This window comes from Neopsephotus bourkii, unplaced genomic scaffold (assembly GCF_033783945.1).
Source record: "Neopsephotus bourkii isolate Nb327-2 ecotype Australia unplaced genomic scaffold, CSIRO-AGI_Nbou_v1 NB_1373, whole genome shotgun sequence".
NCBI classification, from domain to species: domain Eukaryota; kingdom Metazoa; phylum Chordata; class Aves; order Psittaciformes; family Psittacidae; genus Neopsephotus; species Neopsephotus bourkii.
In genome coordinates this window covers 5,525,016-5,548,621 of record NW_026901852.1, presented here as the reverse complement: position 1 = coordinate 5,548,621, position 23,606 = coordinate 5,525,016, and the positions used below count along the sequence as shown (strand labels likewise).

Sequence of the window (23,606 nt, the reverse complement as noted above, 5' to 3'; positions counted from 1 at the left end):
CATGGAGTGAACAAGCACAAATGTTAAATGACATTTCAAATGGGAGCCAGCAACAAGTGTCCCCAATTTCTATCAAGTACAGTAAAAGGAATATAAATTTGCAAATAGCTCATGCCTGAAACACAAGCAGGGAAAGCCCAAAATACATGGAAGTTGCTGACAGTTACTAAAGGTAACTGTAGTGTGACTTATGAGACAGGCTGAGGTGGACATGGGGAGCAGTAGTGGCTTTCTTCTACCGTGCTGACCTCTGTGTGCACTGGTACCCTTGTCCTGCTTGGGCCAGGCATGCCACCTGGGTGTTGCCAGCTGCCCTATGCCCATGCATATCTCACGTGCTGCGAGAGCTGGCTCTGCATTTTCTCTTGGCAAAGAAAGATGTACAAGCAGAAGTATGCAACAGGACAAAATGTTCCAGAAGTAGCTCCTGGGTACTAAAGGGCAACTATTCCAAGCACAGCAAGACTTGTTATGAGACTTGCTGGATGCTGATGGCTTCAGTGTGGCACAGGTAGGGCCACAGCTGTGAGCATGCTTTGAAGTTCAGCTGAGGATCCAGACCCAGACTTCATGGTTACTTCTGTGGAGATTTTAGTATAAAAAAAATATATGTGTATAAATCCAAGTGTATACTCAAGGAAAGAGAATAACGTTTGCTGAAACAGCTACAGACCTGACTTCTGGCTCCACAGGCTATTTCATCTGTCAACACCCTCGGAGAAGAAACTACAGATGTTTCTATACTGCTATGGCAAACTCACAACAGTGTGATGTTACTTCCTGAATGCGGAAGATGAAGATTAATGTGAATTGCTCTTTCTAAGGAGTTCCACCTTGTGCCTGTCCAAATGTCTTTAAATTTGGACAGAATAAAACTACAGTGATATATGGAATGTACTGAAGAGGAAAACAGGTAGAAAAGGCCTGTGGAGGATGAGGTTAGTTGAGGAGATCCAGAAGCAATCCATCACCTGTGTGTATGACTTCACTGTGTTCCACTGATTTCAACAGATCTCACCTGCTTATAATAACTAAATACTTGTTCTAGTATAACAAAACTAAGAAAATACAGTTGTTGGGATGCGCCTCACCTCTGGAAAGTAGAGCAGAGGAGCAAGGTTGCTCCTCTCAATATTCTGTGGTTTTAGGTATATTAAATCTTCTGAACTGCTTTTTTAAAGGGGGGAAAAAAAAGGCAAGGCAGCACAGCTAATTCTTTTAATGTTTTTAAGGTAACGCAGATCATCTGGAAGAATGGGGGAAACTAAAGGTAAAGTACAGCTCTTTTTTTCCTTTATTCAATACCTGTCATCACCTCTCCAGCTGTTGCATCCTCTGAGGCAGGCAGAAGAATCAGAAGTACAGCTTGGTGCTCTAAACTGTTTGATTCTGCAAAGAACAAATGCAGAGCAAATGACTCAGCAATGTAATACTGCAGCTGCAAGATTACAGTACCTGATCAGGAAATCAAGGTTTCTCAGAGCAGCATTTGGTATTAGGTTGTATATCCTGTATGTAGGCAGTTTGTGGTTAGCACTTGTTCCTAGATACTCTGCTGCTCTTTTAGAAACACAAGATTAAACTCTTCTGTGTGCTAAAATGGTGCAAAGTGTGTGCACTATTTAATTCCTTCAATGGGGGACTAAGGGGATGTGTGGGGACTGTGGTGGTCCTTGTTGCAATGTAGATTTTGCCAACAACAACCCCACCACCAACAAACAAAACCCACCAACCACCCAAACCACCCAAAACAATGTTGGGCTGTATCTGTAGTCATAGAGATGTCATTCCCCTGGATTTGTGCAAGGCATTTGACACTGTCCTTCACAACATCCTTGCCTCTATAACTGGAGAGGCATGAATTAAACAGATGGACCACTTGGTGGATAAGGGATTGCTATTGGGACTGGTGTTGTTCAACATTTTTGTCAGTGACACGGGCAGTTGGATTGCTGCACCTTGGAGACAGGTTGAAAGAGTTGGGGCTGTTCAGCCTGGAGAAGAGAAGGCTCTGGGGAGATCTTAGAGCTGCTTCCAGTTGCTAAAGGGACCTACAAGATATCTGGACAGGGACTTTTTACAGGGTTTGTAGGGATAGGACAAGGGGCAATGGCTTTAAACTGACAGAGGGGAGACTGAGATAAGGTATTAGGAAGAAATTCTTTACTGTGAAGTTGATAAGACCCTGGCACAGGGTGCCCAGAGAGGCTGTGGCTGCCCCATCCCTGGCAGTGTTCAAGGCCAGGTTGGATGGGGCTTGGAGCAACCTGGTCTAGTGGAAGGTGTCCCTGCCCGTGGCAGGGGATGGAACTGGATGATCTTTAAGGTTCCTTTTAACCCAAAGCATTCTATGATTAATGTTCCTAGTTGTACTGAGATGTCTCTCATGCTGGGTGAAAAACATCACTCACATCCTTGTCCCAAAAGGAGCTATCTTCCCCCACCTCTAGTGTTTTCATGATCACCTGGAAATTTTGCCAGTTGTCAAGGAGCAAGAATTGGCTCATTCTGCCTTTCCTGTTGCATACTGGCGATGAGGCTTTTTGTTGTGTCCATTGGGTGTCCCTTGGCACGTGAAGATGTATGGAGTAGCTGTCCTTCTGACATCTTTCAGATTAAGCACTCAGTGTTTACAGCAATGGATGCAGCAGGTTATGTTCAGCACATTTAATCATTTGCTTAGGCCAAGTTCTTTGTTAATCAGTAAAAAAAATGGGTTTTTTGCTTGGTTGGTTGGTTTTTGTTCTTTAAAACTGTAGTTATGCGAGTAAGAGCTTGGTAGTATGTAAAATGGAGCCCATGGGACCCTTTCTTTCACAGATTTCCTTGTTAGATCTAAACAATCAACCCTATTTCTTTGTTTATGTCAAAGGCTATAAGAAACTTCCAGCTTTCATGTGATGAGGTGAAGTTACCCGAGACCCCTGCATCTTCAGGTTTGTGTTTGATGTTATCTTTGTAGAGGCTTTCCCTAACAAAATCATTGGAGAATGGGCTGGGGGAGAAACCAGCTGCTTGAGGGGATGCATATATGTGGGATGTGAGGTATAAGTGGAGATAGATTCTACAATTTCCATAGTTATCGTTCTAATCATAATTGATTTCTACCTCAGTTTCTTCAGCTGCTAATTGAGGATGCTACTATTACTTCAGTTATTCACAGCAGTGTTCTGTGACCTCTTCTTGCTTGATGGTTGAGCATTTCAGTGCACCTAAGTACCCAAAGTATTTATTGAACACCTGAGTAAAGTTTCTCATCCTCTGACTGATTTAAAACTGCCAGTGGAAACAATCAATATAGGCTTAAGTTTTAATCAATTTTGTTGTTTTAATATACTGGTGAATGTAATTTTCTGTTAAGATTACAGCTCTTTTTTAACCTGATGTCTTTCACATTTCTGCAGTTCATACTCTGAGGCCAGCTGACATTAAAATAGTCACTGCAATAGGAAGTTTGCAAAGAGTAAGTACAAGCGGGAAGTGTGCTAAACATGACCCATTTCCTCCCCTATGATGGTGAAGTGAGCTGATGATGTAGTTTGGGGTCACAGTTAGGGCATTCAGGACTTGAATCTTTCCACAAACTTCAAAGGCTTCTGGTGAAAAATGACTGGAAATACCTGCTGTTCAGTGTTCCAGTATAACCTGAGACTAAAAACAGCCAGCTGACTTTGTGCAGGAGGAAATGTGATCACAGTGCTCTTGCAGAGAACCATAATATTTGATTAGAGTGCTTGGATTTTCCTAACGACAAGCACAACAGATCAATTGACTGGAAGAAGAAGCTGGGAAAACTCAAACTGGAAAAAAGTATAATTTTGCTGATCACCAGTAGAACAAATTATCAAGAATTGCAGTAGATTTTCTATCCTGTTGAAATGCTTTCCATAGAAACTGGTTTCCTATCTAGAAGGCAGAAGGTCTATAAGAACCACAAAGATGTATTTCTGATGTATGAATCAGTGGGTAAAGTTCTCCTGCCTGTTCTATTACAGTCAGATTTGAATTATCTTTACTTATGTTAACAGTTGGTAATGAATATCAGAAATAGATCTGAGGCCCAATTAAAAGCATCTAACCACAGCTTTCAGTCTTTAGAGAAGTACAGAAATGCACAATGGACAACAATTTGTAGCCATTGCAAGTCTACAGCTGCAAAGAAGTGGGGGAGATTCTGCCTTATCACAAAACAACTTTCAGGTTTGAGGTGGTGTTCATCAAGACCTCATACTTTTCCTTGGGATGAAAGCTTCCTATTAGAAATTCAGCAGTCCTGAACTCCTAATGAGTACCTCTCTCTTTGAAAGGAAATAATTGTCTTAACTGCAGAGGTGCAGATGCATGGTCCTTTAGAGCAAGGGTTTGGTCTTTTTTGCACTAATGTCTTTGTTGGTTGTGGATGGTGCCATAGAAAAACATACAAATGATCTTCCTTTAAGGAATGTCTGCTTTCCTAGAGCAAACATTTCTGCCACTGTCTTCTCCACAGACCATCTGGAATCAATGACGTTCCGCTGTTATGTTCAGGGGTTTTTAAATAGACACCATATTGGCTGAGTACCATCCATGTAAATTAGCTAAATGAGTTCTGGTAATGTCCCTTGTTGAAAAGGAGTAGATCGTGAGAAATTTAGTTTACAACAGCATTTCATTTGACTGAATTTGTGTTCAGCTAGACAAATTTAATTTTAAGCCATGTGTAATACATTCATTAATGAAAGTAGTAACTAAGAAAGGATTACCAGGCTATGAAAATACACTGTAATAAGGAAGCTCTGGAAAATAAGTGTGTGAGTAACTACAACACGATGGAGAAGTCTGTAGAAAACTATGCTACCTATATAGAAGTGAATTATGGTAGGGGTATGTATAGATGTAGCGTATGTAGAGCTAGTTTACCCTTTGCTTAATGCTATTCTTCTCACTTGTTTGTTCACAGACACCAGGATCTGGTGTACCTCATGAGGATTTACTCCAAAGGTAACAATCATTTGTTAGCATTGACAAATGTCATGATACTAATCTATACAGTATCACAGTGCAGGAATTACTTCCAAGCAAAATTATTACTGTTTTCGAGAGAGGAGGAGAAAGTCTATGTAAGATAGAAAGCATTTTAAGATGCCGGATACTTCTCAATCCTTGGTTAACAGAAATCCTTTCTAGTTTGCAAGATACAGAACTATCTTAGGGTTGCAATAACCTTGATTAAGAATCATTGCTACATGATGAATCCTAAGTAGTAAATATCATCGTCCACTAGTCAGAGGCCAGAAGGCAGGGATTTATTATAGCAAAGAAAGCACCCAGGAGTCCTGCCACCCTGTTCTCTCCTTGAATTATTCCCAGTGCTTCATGGAGAAGCTTTATCCCATTTTCGTCCTTCATGCCTCATTAGAAGGTCTAGATCAATGAGTAAATGTACAGCTACACCTTGTAGATGCAAGGCTGTATATCTCCTGTGGGTCACAGCATTCCAGATAAGGATTTGACCCTGCATGGATGAACTTTAAAATACTATTTTTCTCAAACAGTTGCACAAACATCTGTGCCCACTTGTATGTGGGTGCACACAAAGAGGTCCCTGCATTACTTGTGCCTGTGCATAAGCACAATTACTGCAACATGCCTAGTGTAGAGACACAACATTTGGGATCTAACGCTGTGTTCTTTCTCAGCAGTAGCTGATGACAGGATAGTTTTGGGGAAAGAAAGTCCCCATTCTTAATTTCAGCAGCTGCAGTGAGCACCCATTCTGGGCTGTAGCGGAGCTAATAAGAAATAGAGGCTGTGCTGTAATGTGATTTTTTTTCTTTGAGAAATGGAATAACAGCAACTTCCTGTTTTCTTTTCCTTTTCTATAGCACAGGAAAGAGCCTCCTCGAAGTGAGCATGGAAACTTTAGCAGGTTCGTCTTGCTGCCACACTGAAAACAGAGCCAATTGATTGAACAGCTCACTGACAGGGTGTAAGGGAAGTCTAAGGGACAGGGTACTTGGGGTACATGAGTACAGTCAGGCTGGGTTATTTTTGCTGGCTTTAAAGAGCCTCTCTGGGTACAAAAATAGCAGTGAAGAAGGGGTGCTGCAGCGTGCTGCAGGAATCTATATGACCAACAGTGAGTTTTTGGGCTGCTGCTACTACCCATGCAACAGTTTCTGCTGGTGTGTGCTTGCTGTCTGTGCTAGTCCAGAGAAATCTTGTGTGGGTTTGCCTGTTCAGTACTCTTCCTGCTGCCATGTGCTCAGGATTTACATTGGGGCTGCCATAGATGCACCACATAAACGAATTATTCATCATTCAGCTGGTTCCAGCTGGCTCTGAAGGCAGCCTGGACTTGCTTGAAGGGTGTTGCAAGTAAAACCTTCAGGTCCACTGAAATGTCGAGTTGTGATAGCTCAAGGATTCTCCTCTCAAAACCTGCTTCTCAGTGTCTTCACATCACCTCCATTTCCCTTTGAAAGGGATTTAAAACCCAGCAACAGCACCACAGGAGGCTGTCTCCAGGTAGACATTTCCAGTAGACCCTTCCAGTACCTTCATACCTAGAGTATTTAAATCCACCTACACCACTTGTGGCTGACATGAGAGATGGGGGATGGAGGTTTCTGACTGACCTGAGTCCGGAGGCAAACTCGGGCTCCAAACCTCCACTTTCAGAAGGTGAGGAGCAAAACCAGCAAGAAGAGTCGCAGAGGGGCTTTGATGCGTACCAAGAGATTCTCAGACTTTATATTTTCTGGCTGCTTTAGTTCTGTTGTGTTTATAGTGAAATGGCAGAGTAACAGTCCCTTGTGTGCAGAAAGCACCTAACCTGTGTATGTTTTTCAGCTTTCATTAGCAGTTTTAATCCCTCAGTCCTACTCCAGTCTCCTCTGCTTGGCACAAAGGGAGCGACACCAGACAGTCAAGCCATGTGAGTCTGAGGGTATTTCACTGGGCAGTTGATTTGCAGCTGGAAAAGAGTAGGATGGAAGCCTTTTACACTGCAGCAGTTCACTGGACACCCAATATATTCAGTGGTGGCAGAGGCTGCACAGACACTCCAGAGGCAGACCCTCCCACTGTGGCTCAATTGTCACCTCTCAGAGGTAGAAGGAACAAAGCCCACTGTGCAGTTTGGGGTCTGGAACATCTAACTTAAAGGCCTCCATCTTTGTATCTGTAAAACAAATTTTTTGGATCAAATAGAATTAGAGATGTGCCTACCAAGCCGTGCCTGCTCTTTTCATCCAATGCACATGTCTGAAAGTGAGATGCCTGAATATGAGCTAATCACTCCAGGCTCTCTGTGTAGCACAGACAAGTGCCTAATCTTAACACATTTAGGAGAGAAAAGATTAGTCCCACCTGAAGTCTCAAATGCTGCTTGATTTAATGGTAAAAATCAGACAAAGATTTACATTTAGCGATGCTTTCATAGTTTCTCTTTTCCTTTCTGCTTTTCAGAGACCTCCTGCATCAAGCTGAAGAAACAGTGAAGCTCATGAAAGAGAATCAGGTTTGTTTTTAAAGCACAGGGCAATTCAGAGAGTTTGATGTTGAAGCAGGAATAGAGGGAGAAATGTGATTAAATACTGTGACAGCACTCAAAAGTCTCTTCAAAAGAGAAAATGCCATTTCTTGAGGTTAATGGACTTTGGTCTTTCTATTGTAAATAAGAATCGGTTCTGTACCTTTCAATTAAAGACTTTTGTTCTCGAAAGTATCCCACCTGGTTTACGATTATCAGTGGCTGAAGAGCTTGGTAGGGAAGCCAACACATTTGTTTTCTTTTGATTAAGGATGCGAGACCTCTGCTAGCTAATGGTGCCAGCGTTTCTGAGAAGTCAACACCCAAAGCCAGTTCTCAGTATTCGTGTCTTCAGTTTCCTCTTGATCATTTAGGGTCATATTTTCAAGAAAGACAGAAAAGACCTAGATGTACTTTGGCTGGTGTCAATGGTTGATGCTGGTGAGACTTTGAATTATTACTCAGGGCTGAGTGCTTTGTAAATCCCATGCTGCAGTTTTATGCATTCTTTTTTCTTTTATTCTTGACCCTGAAGCACTTTATCCTGTAAAATGGCCTTGACATAATGGGAAAATGTAATTGGCAAGGCGATTCTGCTGTTGCCTCCTTGCTCTACAGGAGCCCATTGGACTGTTTGTACATGGACTTGGCATACGTTTGGGGAACTGAGTGCTTCGAACCCACGCTCTTTACGACTGGGGAGAACGGCCTAATAAACAGCTGAGCAGGGCTCTGGCGCTCGGATTTTTGCTCCAGTCTTCATCCCACTAGTGTGACCCAGTCTCAGCACTTCAGGAACGTTAACCCTGTCAGCAAGCTGTGGCACTGATGGAAAGAAGCAGCATTAAGCTCTGTGCTAAGTTCTGTGTGCTCGACTTCTCAAATAGACTCCCTGATGGCAGAAGGAATTTCTGGCTCTATCTTGACATTTTTATACTTGACAGCTTTAATTGCAGCGTTTGCTGTCTCCTCTAGGGAAGAGCTGGATGGCTTGTCAAATGGAAGGGATCAGGACCGCCAGGGTTGGGCCATGGACTACTGCTTGGTCTTGCTGATTTAAAGCCATAACAAATCTGCTGTGAGAAAGGAAAATACCAAACAGGTCTCCTATTGTCCCATTCCTTCAATTTCTTTATTTTTTTTCCCCAGATGTTGGACTTCCAAAACGACTGGAAACTGATCACAATTTTTTTTAGTGCTGAATGTTCTTCCTGTGCCTCCACACAACTGGTAAGCTTTTAACGGGGTGGTTTAGCAGTCAAGGCAGGGGGTTAAGACACTTCCCCAAAGTCTGCTCTCTGCCATAGTGAACCAAAAGAGTAGCTACTCTGGGGACAATGGAATTAAAAACCAGTGATTTCAGCTCCCTGCACATAGAATCATAGAATAGTTACGGTTAGAAATGACCTTAAGATCATCTAGTTCCAACCCCCCTGCCATGCCTCACACTAGACTATGTTGCCCAAGGCTCTGTCCAGCCTGGCCTTGAACACTGCCAGGGATGACGTGCTTTGTATTTGTAAACATCTGCATCTACTTTGTAATCTCAAGTCTGAGATGCCTTAGGAGAACAACTCTTACCTGCACTCAAGTCTATAGATGCTTCTCCACCCGTGTAGTTTTTAATACGTTGTCTAATTATAAACAGTTAAATTGCAAAACTGGTTCCATGCTTTTTTCTTGGCACTGACTAAGGCTGAATCCAGAATATAGTGGTCACTGGTAACCTTGCAGTACACAGCTCAACACATAGGGTTTGTGACTTTTGGCAGATTGATAACTTTCTTTTTTCTGCTAGTTTTGATGACATTTCTTATTTCACTTACAGAAGAACTGCATATTGGACACCCTGGAAGAACTTAGAACTGCCTTGGATTTTTTGTATAAAAAGGTAAGATTTATTCATCACCCTTGAATACCTGGATCCTTTGCTTTTTTTTTTCACCCCAGGTCTTGCTGGATTAGGGCTTTCACCACTGACTTAAAACACCAGCCTCTTTGACTCCAGTCCACTGGCTCCATTCATTGTCACTAAGTGTTTTATAAGAACAGATGGGTAACAGCTTCATTTTGCAATGCAAGCTGATGTACCATTCCCTCTTTGGTTTCTTTTGTTTTTAAAGTTATTTCTATGAAAGATGGAGTGTATCTGTCTGGGTCTGAAAGTCATTCATGTTTAATGGGGCTGGTTGTGAAAAGAATTGCTAGCTAATTATTGGATGTGTAGAACTACCTAGGCAGCGTACAGGCTGCTAACTAGGTGATGACTTTAATGGACCAGGAAAAACACCCATTAAAAATTATGTTTAATAGATTTTTTTTTCCTATTATGTGTGCATTTTAAGATCTCTGTGTTTCTAAAGGTTTTCAAGCTGGGAGAGTTAAGAATTATCCGCTTATCTGGAAGGATTTCTAGGAAATGCTCTGTGTTTTAGTCTACCAATGAATAGTAGACTAAATACAGATACATCACTACTAAAGCAGACTATGAACTGTTTACATGAAGTATTTCAATAGCATTTTCCAAGAATTTTGTTTTGCTGGACTGAAAGCCTAATGGGTACCCTAAACCTGCTGCAGTTTGATTGCATTAAGCCACAACCACTCATTTCTCTGACTGATTTCAACAAATGTTGTGTATGGGTGAAGTTCCACCCACACATTCTCTCCACTATTACATCCAGAGTCTGTGTATGTGCACTTGTAAAAGTGAAATATCATTATGTAAATGGAAAACTGCTTTCTGCTTCAGGGAGAGGTGAGGTGGGACGCGCGAGTGCTTGTATTATTACATAGGATGTTTCATCCCCAGCTTTGCATTGGTATGTTGCCACAAAAATGGTAATTCCTAGATCATCTGAGTTCAGTTAAATTGGCTGGTGGCCTTTTTAGTTGTGTAAAATGAATTGCTGGGTCTCGGTCAAGAAGTCATGCTCACGAGTTCTTTGTGAATGATGTGCAACAATATTCTAGGTGGCAGGCATAGGAGTAGGGTTCAGAATGGAAGTGGTAAAGATGTAGATCATTGATTTTATGCAGGCAGAATCTCAGGCCAGAGGTAATACATGTGAAGCTGTAGATGTAATTTATCATTATCGCTACTTGCTAATCTTCAATTGTAAATATGATGTGATTAATTATTACTTTGCTACTGCAGGTTCCCAGGGCCTTTGTAAATCTAGTGGACTCTACTGAGCTTACAACTTCGTCTCTTGCATGCCAAGATTACAGTAATGTCAGGTAATAGAGGCTTCCTTAAGTTCTTGACACTGCTTCCTGCTAGTATTCAGGCACATAGCTATGTATACATATTGACTTTATAACTGAGGTAGAGTCTTCTGAGCAGTTTTTCCGCCCTTAATACAGAAGTATAATAAAGATTTTCTGTTTCCACTTTGTTTCAACAATCTCACTCTGCAAGGCATATTTTTACCACGAAGAGCAGGTGCTTTAATCCTGCTAAGCCTGATAGCGTATGTTTAAATATCGGGTCAGAATTGAGGGTGGGAAGAGAAAGCCTTGATGCTGTACAATCTCCATTCAGCAACAGCCAAACCATTCATTGGTGTGTTGTCAACAGTTTTGGCCACAAATCCAAAACACAGCACCATATGGGCTGCTGTGAAGAAAGTTAACTCCATCCCAGACAGACCCAGTGCTGTCTGTGATTATGGTCACAAGTCTGCACAATCTACCTACCCCCAGCTCCTCAGTCAGTGCTACTTCTGCCCTGTAACTCTGGAGTCAAAAATTCTAAAGGCTCTTTAAAAGTTTAGGAATCAGTGTTCACAAAATGAACAATTGGTCTAAGCACATTGTCAGGTTATGTGGAAACTACTGCTAGGGCTTAGGGTATGGTAGGATGGTGAACATCTGATTTGTTAGTTCCTTATGGTAACCACACGCATAGATGGTTTCATCCATCTTGCTTTCTCAGTACCTTGTAATGAAAGTGTGAGTAGTTTATGCCCCAATTTAGTCTAGAGTAGGAGTGTGCACATGGACAGTTATGATGGAGTAGTTTACAGCTGATAGATTACACTCCATCTTACTCCACAGTAATTTTATTCCTGTGCCTGTGGCATAAGATACCACATGTACTAATATAGTCATTCTGAAGTGTTTCACAAGCTTTGCATATATACAACCCAGGATACATTCAGTCAATCAAGGAACAGGTCTGGCTGCTGTGTAACCATGTGCTTAGCAACGAGTATAAGCAGAATTGAAGCCTTCCTTGTCGAGAGTGACTGCGTGCAGCATTCTAGCTTACATCTCCTGCAATAAGGGGAAAAATGTGAGACAGGTAGATAAGAGGTAGAAAAGATAGATTTAGGAATATGGGCCTTGCCATATGTTGAAGGTCTTAAAAAGTAAAATTAAATAGATCTAATCTTTTTTCCTCTGAGCAGTTTTTATGTTTCCTTTTCAACTTAAGGCATTATGCTTTCTCACTGTCAGCATGGTCTTATAGCTGTGTTTATCTGGTGGAACAGTTCTACCAGTTTGCAAGCCTTGTACTTCACGGTTTGGTAAACTCCTGGATTCATCTGTGCCTCAGGCCCAGATTGTCTCCCAGATAAAGGGCTTGGCATTGGGCTATCAAGACTTCATTTCGAGCTGCACTTTGAGCAAAAACATAAGCAAGTGTCAAAAGATGAGATTTCAAGAATCCAGGAGGACAACAGTGGTTGATATTCCCAGTCCCATATCAGTACCTAATTTTAAGTATTGAAGTCTGGGACATAATTGGGTTTTAAAGTTCCTTCCTTTATTATTTTTTTACTAACTTACTCACAAAAAAGTGTTGTCAGTCCCAGCAGGTGGCAGGGGTTTGGAACTAGATGATCTTTAAGGTCCCTTCCAACCCAAACCATTCCATGATTCCAAACCATCCAGGCAATTTCAACTGAGTATATCTTTGCTGGATATTATTCTTAGATGTATCCTATTTGTTCCTGTCTACAGCCTTGGGAGGTCTGGGTTTTCCAGCTAGCTGCAGAAGTATCTCACATGCACATCTCACCTTGCTGGTTAGAAATCTGGCTGAGACTGGTTAGCTGCCTGACAGTGCCTGGCTATCCTTTAGCATATATAAGCTTTTACAACATTGAGCTTCCATTCACATTTCTCAATGAAGGTCCTGTGGCTGTTACTAAGGCAAAAGTTCACGTGGAAGTGCTTTGAGTGTGTTCAGTTTTCCTATGTGACTAGAGAGAGGGAAATGCTTGAAATGTACTGCTGCTGCTATTTTAAGCCTGAGCATGCTGCTAGTTTGTAAGACCCTGTGCTAATCCAAGTCTGGTGTATTTGTCATCTGAATAGGTTTTCAAATCCAGAAGTTATTCAAAGCTCTGGATTTAGAAATATAGATTATTCTATGTTTATATAAAAAAATAGGATGCTCCGTGTTTATCAGAGGTTCACAATGTTGTTCATGTTTTTTATTCTTTTCTGCAGCAATCCAGGCAGGAATCAGTGCAACTGTGTTGGTGAACACCCCCCATTAGATGAGAACATATTGAGGTGGTCCTATTATGTATGTATGGCATCTTCTGTGCTGTTTGGTTCTCATAGACATGCCTATTCATTTTCCAGATTGGACTGAAGTGAGGAGTTAAGGGAGGAATAGCAGTGAGGAAGCTGAGTAACAGCCTTTTTACCATAAATCCACAGCAATCCTGACCCCATTTCTTAAATCAGGAATACTGGAGATATGTTCTCTCTATACCTGAGTGATATTAGTATCTATTGAAGTTTCTAATGACTATATCGCTTTTTGGCAACCTAGGATTTGTCATATCCCATCAACAAAATGATCCATCTTGTCCAGTAGCCTGCCACATGGTTTAGAAAAGGGAAACCTTCTGTTAAGACTAATAGAGCTGGCTGGAATTCCTTTTAAAAATGACAGGGAAGCAATAAGCATGACATTTCATTGCCTTGCTAAACCTTTCAGATTATAGTGTATTAGTGTAGCTTTCTCATAGCTACAAGGAGTTTCCAATTGTTGTTTAAAAAGGTTTCATTAAAATACTGTCTTTGTTCTGGATTACACAATTTTATTACTGTGGTTTACTAGGAATGGGGATAATCTTTAAGCCCTGGCAAATTGCACACATATTACACTCTCTACCTGATAATACTTATCTGGTTAAATGTTTGTTTATTCAGGATGCTTGGGAAAAACTGCTGGAGTCCAAGACGTTTGATCAGAAGGATGACTTCACTGTCATTCTTCAGCCTTCTCTCCAAGAAAGAAATCTGCTGCTTAGACCAGTGAGTAAACTTGAGTTGCTCCATTCTTTCTAGCTTGTATCTGCTGAGATTCAGCACTCTATTCAGCTGGCTCTTTCCTGTCTAGGCTGTGTGTAATGCTAGAAGACAAGGTTAGTCAGGCATGTGCAGAACACACCTCAGGATCAGACAGAGGGGGCCTGAGCGCAGGATTTGCTTCCAACAGCATCAGTCAGAGATCTCGTGGCTTTGAATGCAATATTCCTGGAGAAATCAAGTCGTGGCACCTCAGTAGATTAGGCTACAAATGTTGGGAAATAGTCAGTGCTTATAGTTTTCTATATCTTTGTAGTCATCAGCATATTCATCCCTGATTATGCTCACGTGTGTTTGGCAACAAAGGCAAAAAGTGGGTAACAAGAACTATTTAAAAATGGGGGTGTGTGGAAAGGGGGGAAGATTAAGGTTATGTCATAGGTAAATTTTGTATTTCTTCTGATATGACACCTGCAGACCACCATGTATAATCTTCCAAACTCTTCCAACAGTCACTTTCATTCATAAGCACGATCTCTTAACACAAGTTCTGCCTGCTTCCACTTTTTAAGTGCATGTAAGTGTTAGCTATAGGAAGTGTTGTTTATTCCAAATCACTTATGTGATCATATCTGCATGTTTCCCTCATCACCTGTACGTCACTGTTGTGATTTTGCTTTGTTGTTGCTCTGGTTGTCCTGTCCTGATGATGTGCAGTTCCCTCACTGCAGCCTTACAGTGGTAGGTACAGCAGTTGTTTACAAGACCACCATTTGTTCCGTCTTAATGCACCAGTAGTAACTGAAATTGGCAACAAGTGGCTTAATGAGAGTACCAGAGATTGATATTCTTGTGGATATGAATATTGTTTTATGGATTGAGACTTTTTCTATGGAATATCTCATCTTTCCATACTCTTAAGTGTTTTCCAGTGCTTAAAATGCTTTCTCTTTCAGGTCAGGGATGCCACTTCAAAGACACAAGTGGAAACCCTGGAAGAAGTTTATGCCATCATGGCTTTGGGCCTCTGGAACAACATGGTGAGCAGTACCACAGACACTGTTGCTTACTGGACTTAGTATGGATGCCTGGTAGCTGCTCCACACTAGCAGTGGAGTGGCTTCGAGTAGCAAATAGGCAGGGGAACAGAGAATATAGGAAAGAAAACACCCCATGAGTGCTATCCTAAGCTGTACAGGGAGACTGATCTCGGCTAATGCTAAACGCCTTATGCTCCCAAGACAAATCTCTTGCTGTTCTGTGGCTGCTACTTACTATGAAGAGCTTTATAGAAAGGTTTCCAAAGTAGTCTTTTGGGAAGTTTCATGGAGTAAATGAGCTGTGACAAACCCTTCTTTTGCTAGTTTAACCGCTGTGACAGGGCAGCACAGTGATAAGTGAGGCTCATTCTAACCTGAAATTATAGTGATAATACTCTTTTATATACTCTGTCCTGTATCCATTCCACTGCCTTTACTAACAAGTCTCTTAACATTGCCTCCTTCTTAACCATCATGCCTCAGCTGCTGTTGCTCATAGCAAAAAGGTGATAGACAGCCTTAAGAAACTCCTGTTACCTCCTCAAGAGCTGGGTGTCCTACCCAGCTGGGAAAAGCAAACAAACAGTGCCTTCTAATGGGTGGGAGAGGGTGTCTGAAAGGACCAGGGGCTCTCCAACTCTCACCTGACCTTGAACACAATAACCGAATGTGTAGGAGGCTGTTTCTTTTGCCCACCTGAGCTGCTGACACACAGCACTACTGTGTGTCACTGGGGATGCATATACAGCTGCAGGGGTTTGCATTTTAAAATGGATGGTGGGGGCAAGTGAAGAAACAGGAGTTGTTTTTCAATAAGACTAGGACAAAAAAGCAAGTGCATGGTTTTGGGTTCACCAGAGCCGTTTAAGTTAGACTGAAGATATAAGACTTTTCTTGCTTGTCTTGCAGTCTGGGTGTTAATAAGACCTTCATTTGAGAGCACTTACTATTCCTGTGCCTCTCCAAATTATCTTAAGGATGAAGATAACTGCAACTGCCTTTTAGTGAACCACATTTAAAAATACACCCATGCACTGGCATGTTCTTTCGTTTGTTGCTAAGTCTGGCAGTAGTAATGCTACTGTAGCCTTGATCATTTAAAGAAAACAGGATTTTCAGGAGAAGCTTTTATTCAACCCAATAATATTGCTAGAAAAATCATACAGTCATTTTAATAAAAGATCATAGGCTGGTTCAAGTTGGAATTGACTTTAAATTTCATCTAGTTTCAACCCCCTGCCACAGACAATGACACCTTCCACTAGACCAGGTTACTCCAAGCCCCTGTGTCCAATCTGGCCATGAACACTGCCAGGGATAGGGCAGCCACAGCTTCTCTGGGCTGCCTGTTCCAGTGCCTCACCAACCTCACAGTAAAGAATTTCTTCTTAAGATCTTATCTGAACCTCCTGTCTTTCAGTTTAAAGCTATTGCCTTTTTTCCTAACCCTACATGTCCTTGTAAAATGCTCCTCTCCAAAAAGGTCTCCCTGGAGCTTTCTCCAGGCTGAACAACCCCAATTCTCTCAGCCTGTCTTCATAGGAAGGGTGTTCCAGCACTTTGATAGTCTCTGTGGCCTCCTCTGGACTTGCTCAAGCAGGCCCACATCACTCTTGTGTTGGGGCTCCAGAGCTGTACACATGACTTCAGGTGTGGTCTCATAAGAGTGGAGTAGAGGGGAAGAATCACCTCCTCTGACCTGCTGGTCACGCTCCTGTATCTGTGCTTGGGATTGCCCCAACCCAGTTGCAGGACCTTGCACTTGGCCTTGATGAAGTTCATACAGGCTAACTTCTAAAGCCTGTAAGGTCCCTCTGGATGGCATCCCGTCCCTCCAGCGTATCAACTGTGCCACACAGTTTGGTGTCATTGGCAGACTTGCTGAGAATGCACTCAATCCCACTGTCCGTGTCACCAGCAAAGATGTTGAACAGCACCTGTCCCAATACTGACCCCTGAGGACCACCACTTGTCACCGGTGTCCACTTGGACATTGAGCTGTTGACCACAGCTCCCTGAGTTTGACCATCCAGCCAATTCCTTATCCACTGAGTGGTCCTCTTGTCAAATCCATGCCTCTCCAGTTTAGAGACAAGGATGTCACGCAGGACAGTGTCTAATACTTTGCACAAGTCCAGTTAATGAGGTCAGTCGCTCTTCCCTGTTCACCATTGTAATCCCATTGTAGAAGGCCACCAAATTTGTCAGGCATTATTTGCCCTTTGCGAAGCCATGTTAGCTGTCACCAGTCACCTCCTTATTTTCCATGTGCCTTAACATAGTTTCCCTAAGGATCTGCTCCATGACCTTGCAGAGCACTGAGGTGAGATTTTATCTTTTAGTTAAAATTAGTAGGAATTTGGTTAGTTAGTAGGAGCCAAAGAGTTAAAAATTGATCAGCTGTTGAAGCTTTAGCCTTGAAATAACCATGCTGCATTCAGATATCTCCTTTGCTGTTATCTGTGAAATTCCTCATGATGATGCCAAAGTTCCTACATCCATTCTTCTATCATAAAACCGATGTCGTAGTAAGATACACGTTGTCTTTTTTAATCTTTGTTTTGCCTCAGTCCCACTTGGCAATCAGTTTTGCTAGTTGAATGAGCAAAGCAAACACACAAAGTCAGATTCCTGCAGTGTGAATTTAGCATTCTCTCTGGTTCTGGCAATTCCGTGAAAAGAAACTAAGTTACCTTGTCTGCCCATGCCTCAGTGTCACCATCAGTGTTGGAGATATTCACCTACATCATAAAATTACCATCACCTAAACATAATTTGTAAGACACAAGAAAGCAGTGGCATATCCCCTTCAGATAATAAATTGAAACCAGTTTGGAGCAAGCCACACAAAGTATGGACATACAATTTGTTGTGAAAAGTGCCACTTTACATCTGCTTGGCATGTTTTTTTTCATCAGCAAATTATTGAAATTAAAGACTGAACAAGTTTTACACAGAAAATGAATGCTTCCGACTGTAGAGGGAGCACAGTGCCACCAGTTTGCCAGCCCATTTTGTGCCTCTCCAGCAGGAATGGCTGGTGGACAACTGAACCAGCTTTTTCCATCTAACCGTGGCAATAGATCAGCCTGAACTAATGTATTTCCTAGGGCTTACCAAAGCTGACCTCCAGCTTTGAGTAATGTCCTTTTTTTGTCAGAGTTCATGTACTTCTACGGGTTTCGCATTCATTTTTTTCCAAGTCTATACTATATCTCTTATTTATCTTTTTTTTTCTTTCCTATGGCCTCTTACTATTCAGCTTTTTAGATTTCAGTTTATGCAGAATCCAATACTAAGCATCTTGAATATTCTTTACATGGAGTATCATCCTCAGTGTGAAACAGGTATATTGCCTCCTCCAAATCCAGGCTCTGTATCATGGGAGAGGGCCAGGATTTGTCTTCTGAAGTTTAATAACTCATGCAGACATAGTCAGGTCAGCACTGATTTCTCTTTCTTGGCCTCTCAAATTCTGACACTTATTTTGCAACAAATTTCTCCTGTCCTTTCAGATTATATTTTATTTGCATCTTCTGCTAGCAAAAGAGTCTTCCTCTCTCCCTCTGCTTCTTTTTTATGTCCCAAACCTATTTCTGCATAGACTTTATTTTGCCTCCTGGGCATTGTCCTTGAGAATCTCATTCTTTGGTGTGTTGCCACTGTTCTTGCCACTTTAAACACTAGGAGCATTTTGTTGGAAGAGCAGAGGTGAAAAACTATGAGCAAAATAAAGTGGTACTTTTACAGATGACTGCATTAGGGCTGGACAGCATCCTGGAACATCTACTGTAGGTCATGCTTTGCCTAGAAATTTTGGACCAGATGATGCTTGAGGTCTCTTCCAACCGGGTATTCTATGACCGATTCTATGATTCCCCTCTGTTTTTCTGCCTTCTCTTTGATTAGTGAAATTTCCTTAATGCAGCTGGCAGTCACCAGAAGGACACCTCTCTGGGCTGGTTCCTTGTCTCCCTGTGATGGTGTTCTGCCATGCTGCAAAAGCAGACAACATGGAAGATGCTTTCAGTGTAAAAAGCACTTTCAGGTGTCCTTACCTGGTAAAGGTCACTCTAGTTCTGCTGGGAAGTCCAGCTAATGGTTTATGCTGACTGCTTTAAGTACAAAACCAACCCACCCACAATGCAGTATTTTGGAACTGATAGGAAATCAAGATCAAGACTTGCCAAGCAGCAAACACAGCAGAATGAGGAGCCTTCAGAGAATTTCCCTCCTCCTCTTCCTCCTCCTGTCTGCCAGGCTGCCCTTACCTTGTGCTGAGGCTTGGGACAAGCCTTTTTCTTGAAATGATTACCTGCTTATTGGCCAAAGGGCAAAACCTTGAAAATCTGGTGGCAGTTGGCAGTAGGACTGCACTTCATTCTGACTGAGAATTAGCTGAGCTAGCAAGCGCTAAGGACTTGTCCTCGGCATGGCTGGATGTTTTACCGTAACATTACTAGCTACTAGGAGCAAATCAATTCTTAAGCTGAACACATCACACAAAAGTCAGCTAAATGACATTGAGTAGCTGAATGACATTGGGTAGATAGGAAAAGCTGAGAGAGGTTGATTATTTACTTGGACAGCCTTGAGTATCAGCTACAGAGCCTGATTGATTAATTTTGGCAATTGCCTACGATTTTATCTCTGGAAATACATCCAGGAGCAAAGCTTTCATGAGTGTTAAGAATTTACTCAAGAAGCTCTTGCTTTTGTGTCTGGCATTCTTTTGTGTAACAGAAGCCCTATCCCACGACCAAGATGGAAAATGAAACAGGGCAAGAACCTGAATGGGAACAGCACTGCAGGAAGCTGCCTGTGCCCCTGTTCTGCATTCAGGGGTTTATACTGACTTAGAAACTGCTACAGCACCAGAGCAGACCTCCACACTAATTTACCTGCATGACAAATGTGCTGGAATTCATGGAACATTTTAAGTGACCACGATACGGGCTTGGTCCCCAATTTCCTGAGCAGGACCTTGCAGCATTACTGCATGGGAGCTGTGTGTCTTTGCTGAGAGAGCAGTGTCTCTGGGCCATCTGGAATTAGTTGCCTCCTGGGGAAATTCATTCTCATCTCCCAACTGCCAACAACATACAAGTGTCTAATACTTGTCTGAAATTCATTCCTAGCTAAGAAACACCACTGTTGTCCCATGTCCTGCGGGATGGTTCTGTGTTGGAAGCAAAATACATTCTTTTAAGGTTGTCATTAAATAGCTATGCTGTTTTGTCCTAGGAGGATAGGAAAGTGCCAGCTCCCAGTGTATCTCTTCTCTGAGCTTCATTATTTTGTGTTTCAGGTACATTCCTTGTATTCCTATGTCTCTCAAAAAAGCACAGACTGTTTCTTCAAATGTTTCTTTCAAAGAATATCAACTCTATAAGCCTCTATTTCTCTGAATTTTCCCATTATTTTCATTGATGGAACAACCAGACCAGAATATAACATCCCTGCTCAGAATGTATTGGTGACATTAAGCCTGCTATTGTTGTATTTTCTAGTCCCTTCAATACTGTTTCTTTAGCCCGCTGCTTCTGGCAGCTGCTGCTGCTGGTGCAAGCTGAGCAGACGTTCACTGAGGAATCTAAACCAGTGGCCAGCTCCTTTGGGTGTGATTGCTATTTAATTAGCACCCAGCAGTGATTCTTTGTGTTGTCAGTATTGAACCATTCCGTAATTTTTCATTAACAACAATCCCCTCTCCATCTTGTTAGAAGGAGGCCAACAAATACAAATATTATCAACCCTTTATGGAGAGTTAGAGTCACCTTTTGATGTTGTCTAAGATGTATGAAAATGTAGATAAGGTGGGATAAATTAGCAAGCTTTTCATTGCATGGGCTACAGCCACCATAGGATTGGTGTGTGACTATATGTCACATTTGTTGCAAACTGAGCTTGCAGCAGCAGTACTTAAAGATAGTGTTCATGAGACAGAGGGTAAGAAGTTAGTGCAACATGAATGTATCACCAAATGGAAGACTTTTAGTTTTGTATTAGGGATTTTGTACTTTCTGCTTCTGAGGTACAGCAATGTGGACTTACCCAAGCTTTCAGTGTCTAATCGTGAGTCTAAACTTCATTTTCCAAGCAGTTTCAGTGATACTGTATTTACTTCAGATTTTCAATCTACTCAAAGTTGCTTTTCCTCCAACTCAAAAACTTCTGTGTTTCTTTATACTCTCATGTGAAAACTCTAAACTGTAAACTCCCAAGTGTGCCTTTCTTAAGCATTTGTGAGCATGGTTTCACTGCCTGCGAGTGGCAGTGGGTAAATCCTGGGAGGATGGGCAGACTGCTGTTGTCACCAGGTAGCTGAGCTGTGGCAACCCACCCTTTGCTTTGTCATACCCAGCCCAGGTGGGAAGTAAAACTGGCTTGCAAATGGCAGTGAAGTTTAAGCTGTGTACCATAAGGCAGGGGGAGGCGGAACTAATCATGAGGATGGTTTAAGCTTTGCTTATCTAGAGTTTGTCTACAGTTACTATGGTTGAGCTGATAAATAGCAGCTTAACTGCAAGTAGCTGAATATTGTAGTATCAGATCTATGCCTTGTGGGGAAAAAACACTTGCAGGATTGGCATTCCCAAGAGCAGAGTTAATGGGTGGATGGTTGTTTTAATCATGGTGGGATGACAGTCTAATCATGTGAGAGGCCTTGTTTTCAATTCCTTACTTAGGTATTCATGTGGTTTGTTATACATAAATAAATATTTATCATAAGCAAAACAAGTTTCAAACATATATATGGACATGCTGGAAAAACTCCAGGCACTACAGCCTTTGGGTTGCTGATGCTCTCCCTTCCTTCCCCCACCTCCCACACACAGAGTGCGTGCAATTCCTCTGTTCTCTCCTTTTCCAGATGGAGCCAGTTGGACAGAAGCAACCTTATGGTGTCACAAAACCGTTTCAGGTTCAGTGTACATCTCAGGTAAAAGGGCTTCCTTATTGCTGTGAGATTTTATTTACTCTTTGGAGAACTTCCAGGTTTCCAAATGGCGTTGTCATTTTCTGAAACTGTTGGGAGCACGAACTTGGCCAAGGCATTGCACTGGTAAAAATTCAGTGTTCTTAAAGCTCATTGGCACAGAGTCTTTTTTTCAGGGCTTTATCTTTATGAAATGAAAAACTTCTGACAAAACTTAGTTCAATCATCTTACCGTGTCAGGTTTTTTTACTCAAAATATAACCGGCTAACCTGAATTTGTTAATTGCAGATCAGAGGTGTGTCAGCAATAAAACTAAGTCTATGTATTTTTGTATAACTTGGCTTTTCTGTGATTTGACTCTGTCTGCTGTCGGGTTTAGTGATTTTGGCCCCTGGAGCTGTCAGTAACACAGTAATATCTTCAGGCTCTGAGCATCTTTGGTTCGAAGAACAGGTTCTTGAATGCTTTTGAATTTAAGCTCTGACTTCAGTAATTTGATAGTGATAAAATATTACTGGCACCCAAAGGCCTCACTGAGCAGCAATTAAAACATCAAAGAAATTCAATTATCTGTTTTGTTTGATGTTAAGTTTAAGGCAAGAGGTGGTGCTGTGCCTATAGAGCATACCAGGGATTCATTTTCAGGTCTAACCTGGTTTACTTCACTAGTGCAGTCATCCAAAAATTACTGCTCTCCTCTTGGAAAATCTAGCCGGAAGCAGACTGTGTTTCCACTAGCATTTCCACTCTCTTGCAGGAAAATCCATATTTGTTCACATACAGAAACAGTAACTACTCATCCTCTCCGGAGACATTAAACACCAAAGAAACATCTCAGGTATAGTAGGACTGTTTGCATCATATGGACTGAGTATATTCCAGGGAGTAGGGCAGGTGGGCGAGAGTGTGTTGTAGCCTGATTAAACAGTGCTACCCAGGAAAACTAAATACAGAACTCCAGCTCTTTATTTCCATGCTTGACTAAGTAGTCAGATGTTTAATAGCACGTGGGTTTTGTAAAGTGTGATTTAAGGTGTGTTCAGCCAGCCTAAAGTGCATCTTACCTTCACAGTTAAGAATCTTTTTTAAACATCTGGATAACAATGTTAATTTCCCTGGGTTAAGCAGAGAGAGAAAATGGGGCCGTTTAGTCCTACCGTGGAGGAAACTAGATCAGATCAGTCTCACACCACTGTGTGAGTCTGGATTCGTCTCATTTACACCATAGTGAAGATGAAGAACAATGGAATTTTTGGTTTTCTCTTTTTTTGTTTGTGTGAGATGGTTGCAAATGAGATGTGTGGAGCTCGACAGCCATGCTCTTTTTTGTCATGGTACTCTGATTCTGAGCAGAACTTTGTGCTCCCAAGCAGCTACCAAGGGAGGTGATAATGCTCATTTTCATCTCCCAGAACATAGTGTCTAGACTATATATGCACTCAAAATGGCCTGTATATCATCGGAATAGTAATGCAAGTTTCTCTTCTCATTTTAATGTTACCATCTGTTTTGTTAGTTACTCACGGTGTATATACCTCTGTGTGCGGCAATGGTACCTACCACCCTGATTTTCGGTAGTAGCTATGGTGTAGGAGGTGAGAAGCATCACTGCATCATGTTTGTGGGTTTGGGGTTTTGATTGGTTTTATGAAAAAATATAAAACCAAAATGAAGCAATGGGACAAGACACACGAGTGTCTTTTCCCTAGGCAAGTTAGCCTACCTAAAGAGCTCTGTAGAGACATCTGGAACACATATCCTTGAGTCTTACGCAGTGGTCTGCTGTGTGGTGTACTGACGCTCAGCTTTCACTAACAGTAGACCTTGGGGATGTTTCCA

General features: G+C 41.8%; 1 protein-coding gene across 1 annotated transcript in view; it reads left to right on the top strand.

Moving 5' to 3' along the window:
- The first annotated feature begins 2,761 nt into the window (after nt 1–2,761).
- Nucleotides 2,762–23,606, top strand: part of PLB1 (phospholipase B1) — a 75,145-nt gene continuing 54,300 nt past the window's right edge. Inside the window, exons 1-15 of the mRNA XM_061367253.1 lie at nt 2,762–2,767; nt 2,873–2,936; nt 3,405–3,463; nt 4,940–4,980; nt 5,865–5,908; nt 6,832–6,916; nt 7,450–7,501; nt 8,663–8,743; nt 9,342–9,404; nt 10,671–10,753; nt 12,974–13,052; nt 13,688–13,806; nt 14,748–14,826; nt 21,701–21,769; nt 22,525–22,605. Coding sequence (XP_061223237.1) covers nt 2,762–2,767; nt 2,873–2,936; nt 3,405–3,463; nt 4,940–4,980; nt 5,865–5,908; nt 6,832–6,916; nt 7,450–7,501; nt 8,663–8,743; nt 9,342–9,404; nt 10,671–10,753; nt 12,974–13,052; nt 13,688–13,806; nt 14,748–14,826; nt 21,701–21,769; nt 22,525–22,605 — 1,005 coding nt within the window. The remainder of the gene's footprint in view (nt 2,768–2,872; nt 2,937–3,404; nt 3,464–4,939; nt 4,981–5,864; nt 5,909–6,831; nt 6,917–7,449; nt 7,502–8,662; nt 8,744–9,341; nt 9,405–10,670; nt 10,754–12,973; nt 13,053–13,687; nt 13,807–14,747; nt 14,827–21,700; nt 21,770–22,524; nt 22,606–23,606) is intronic.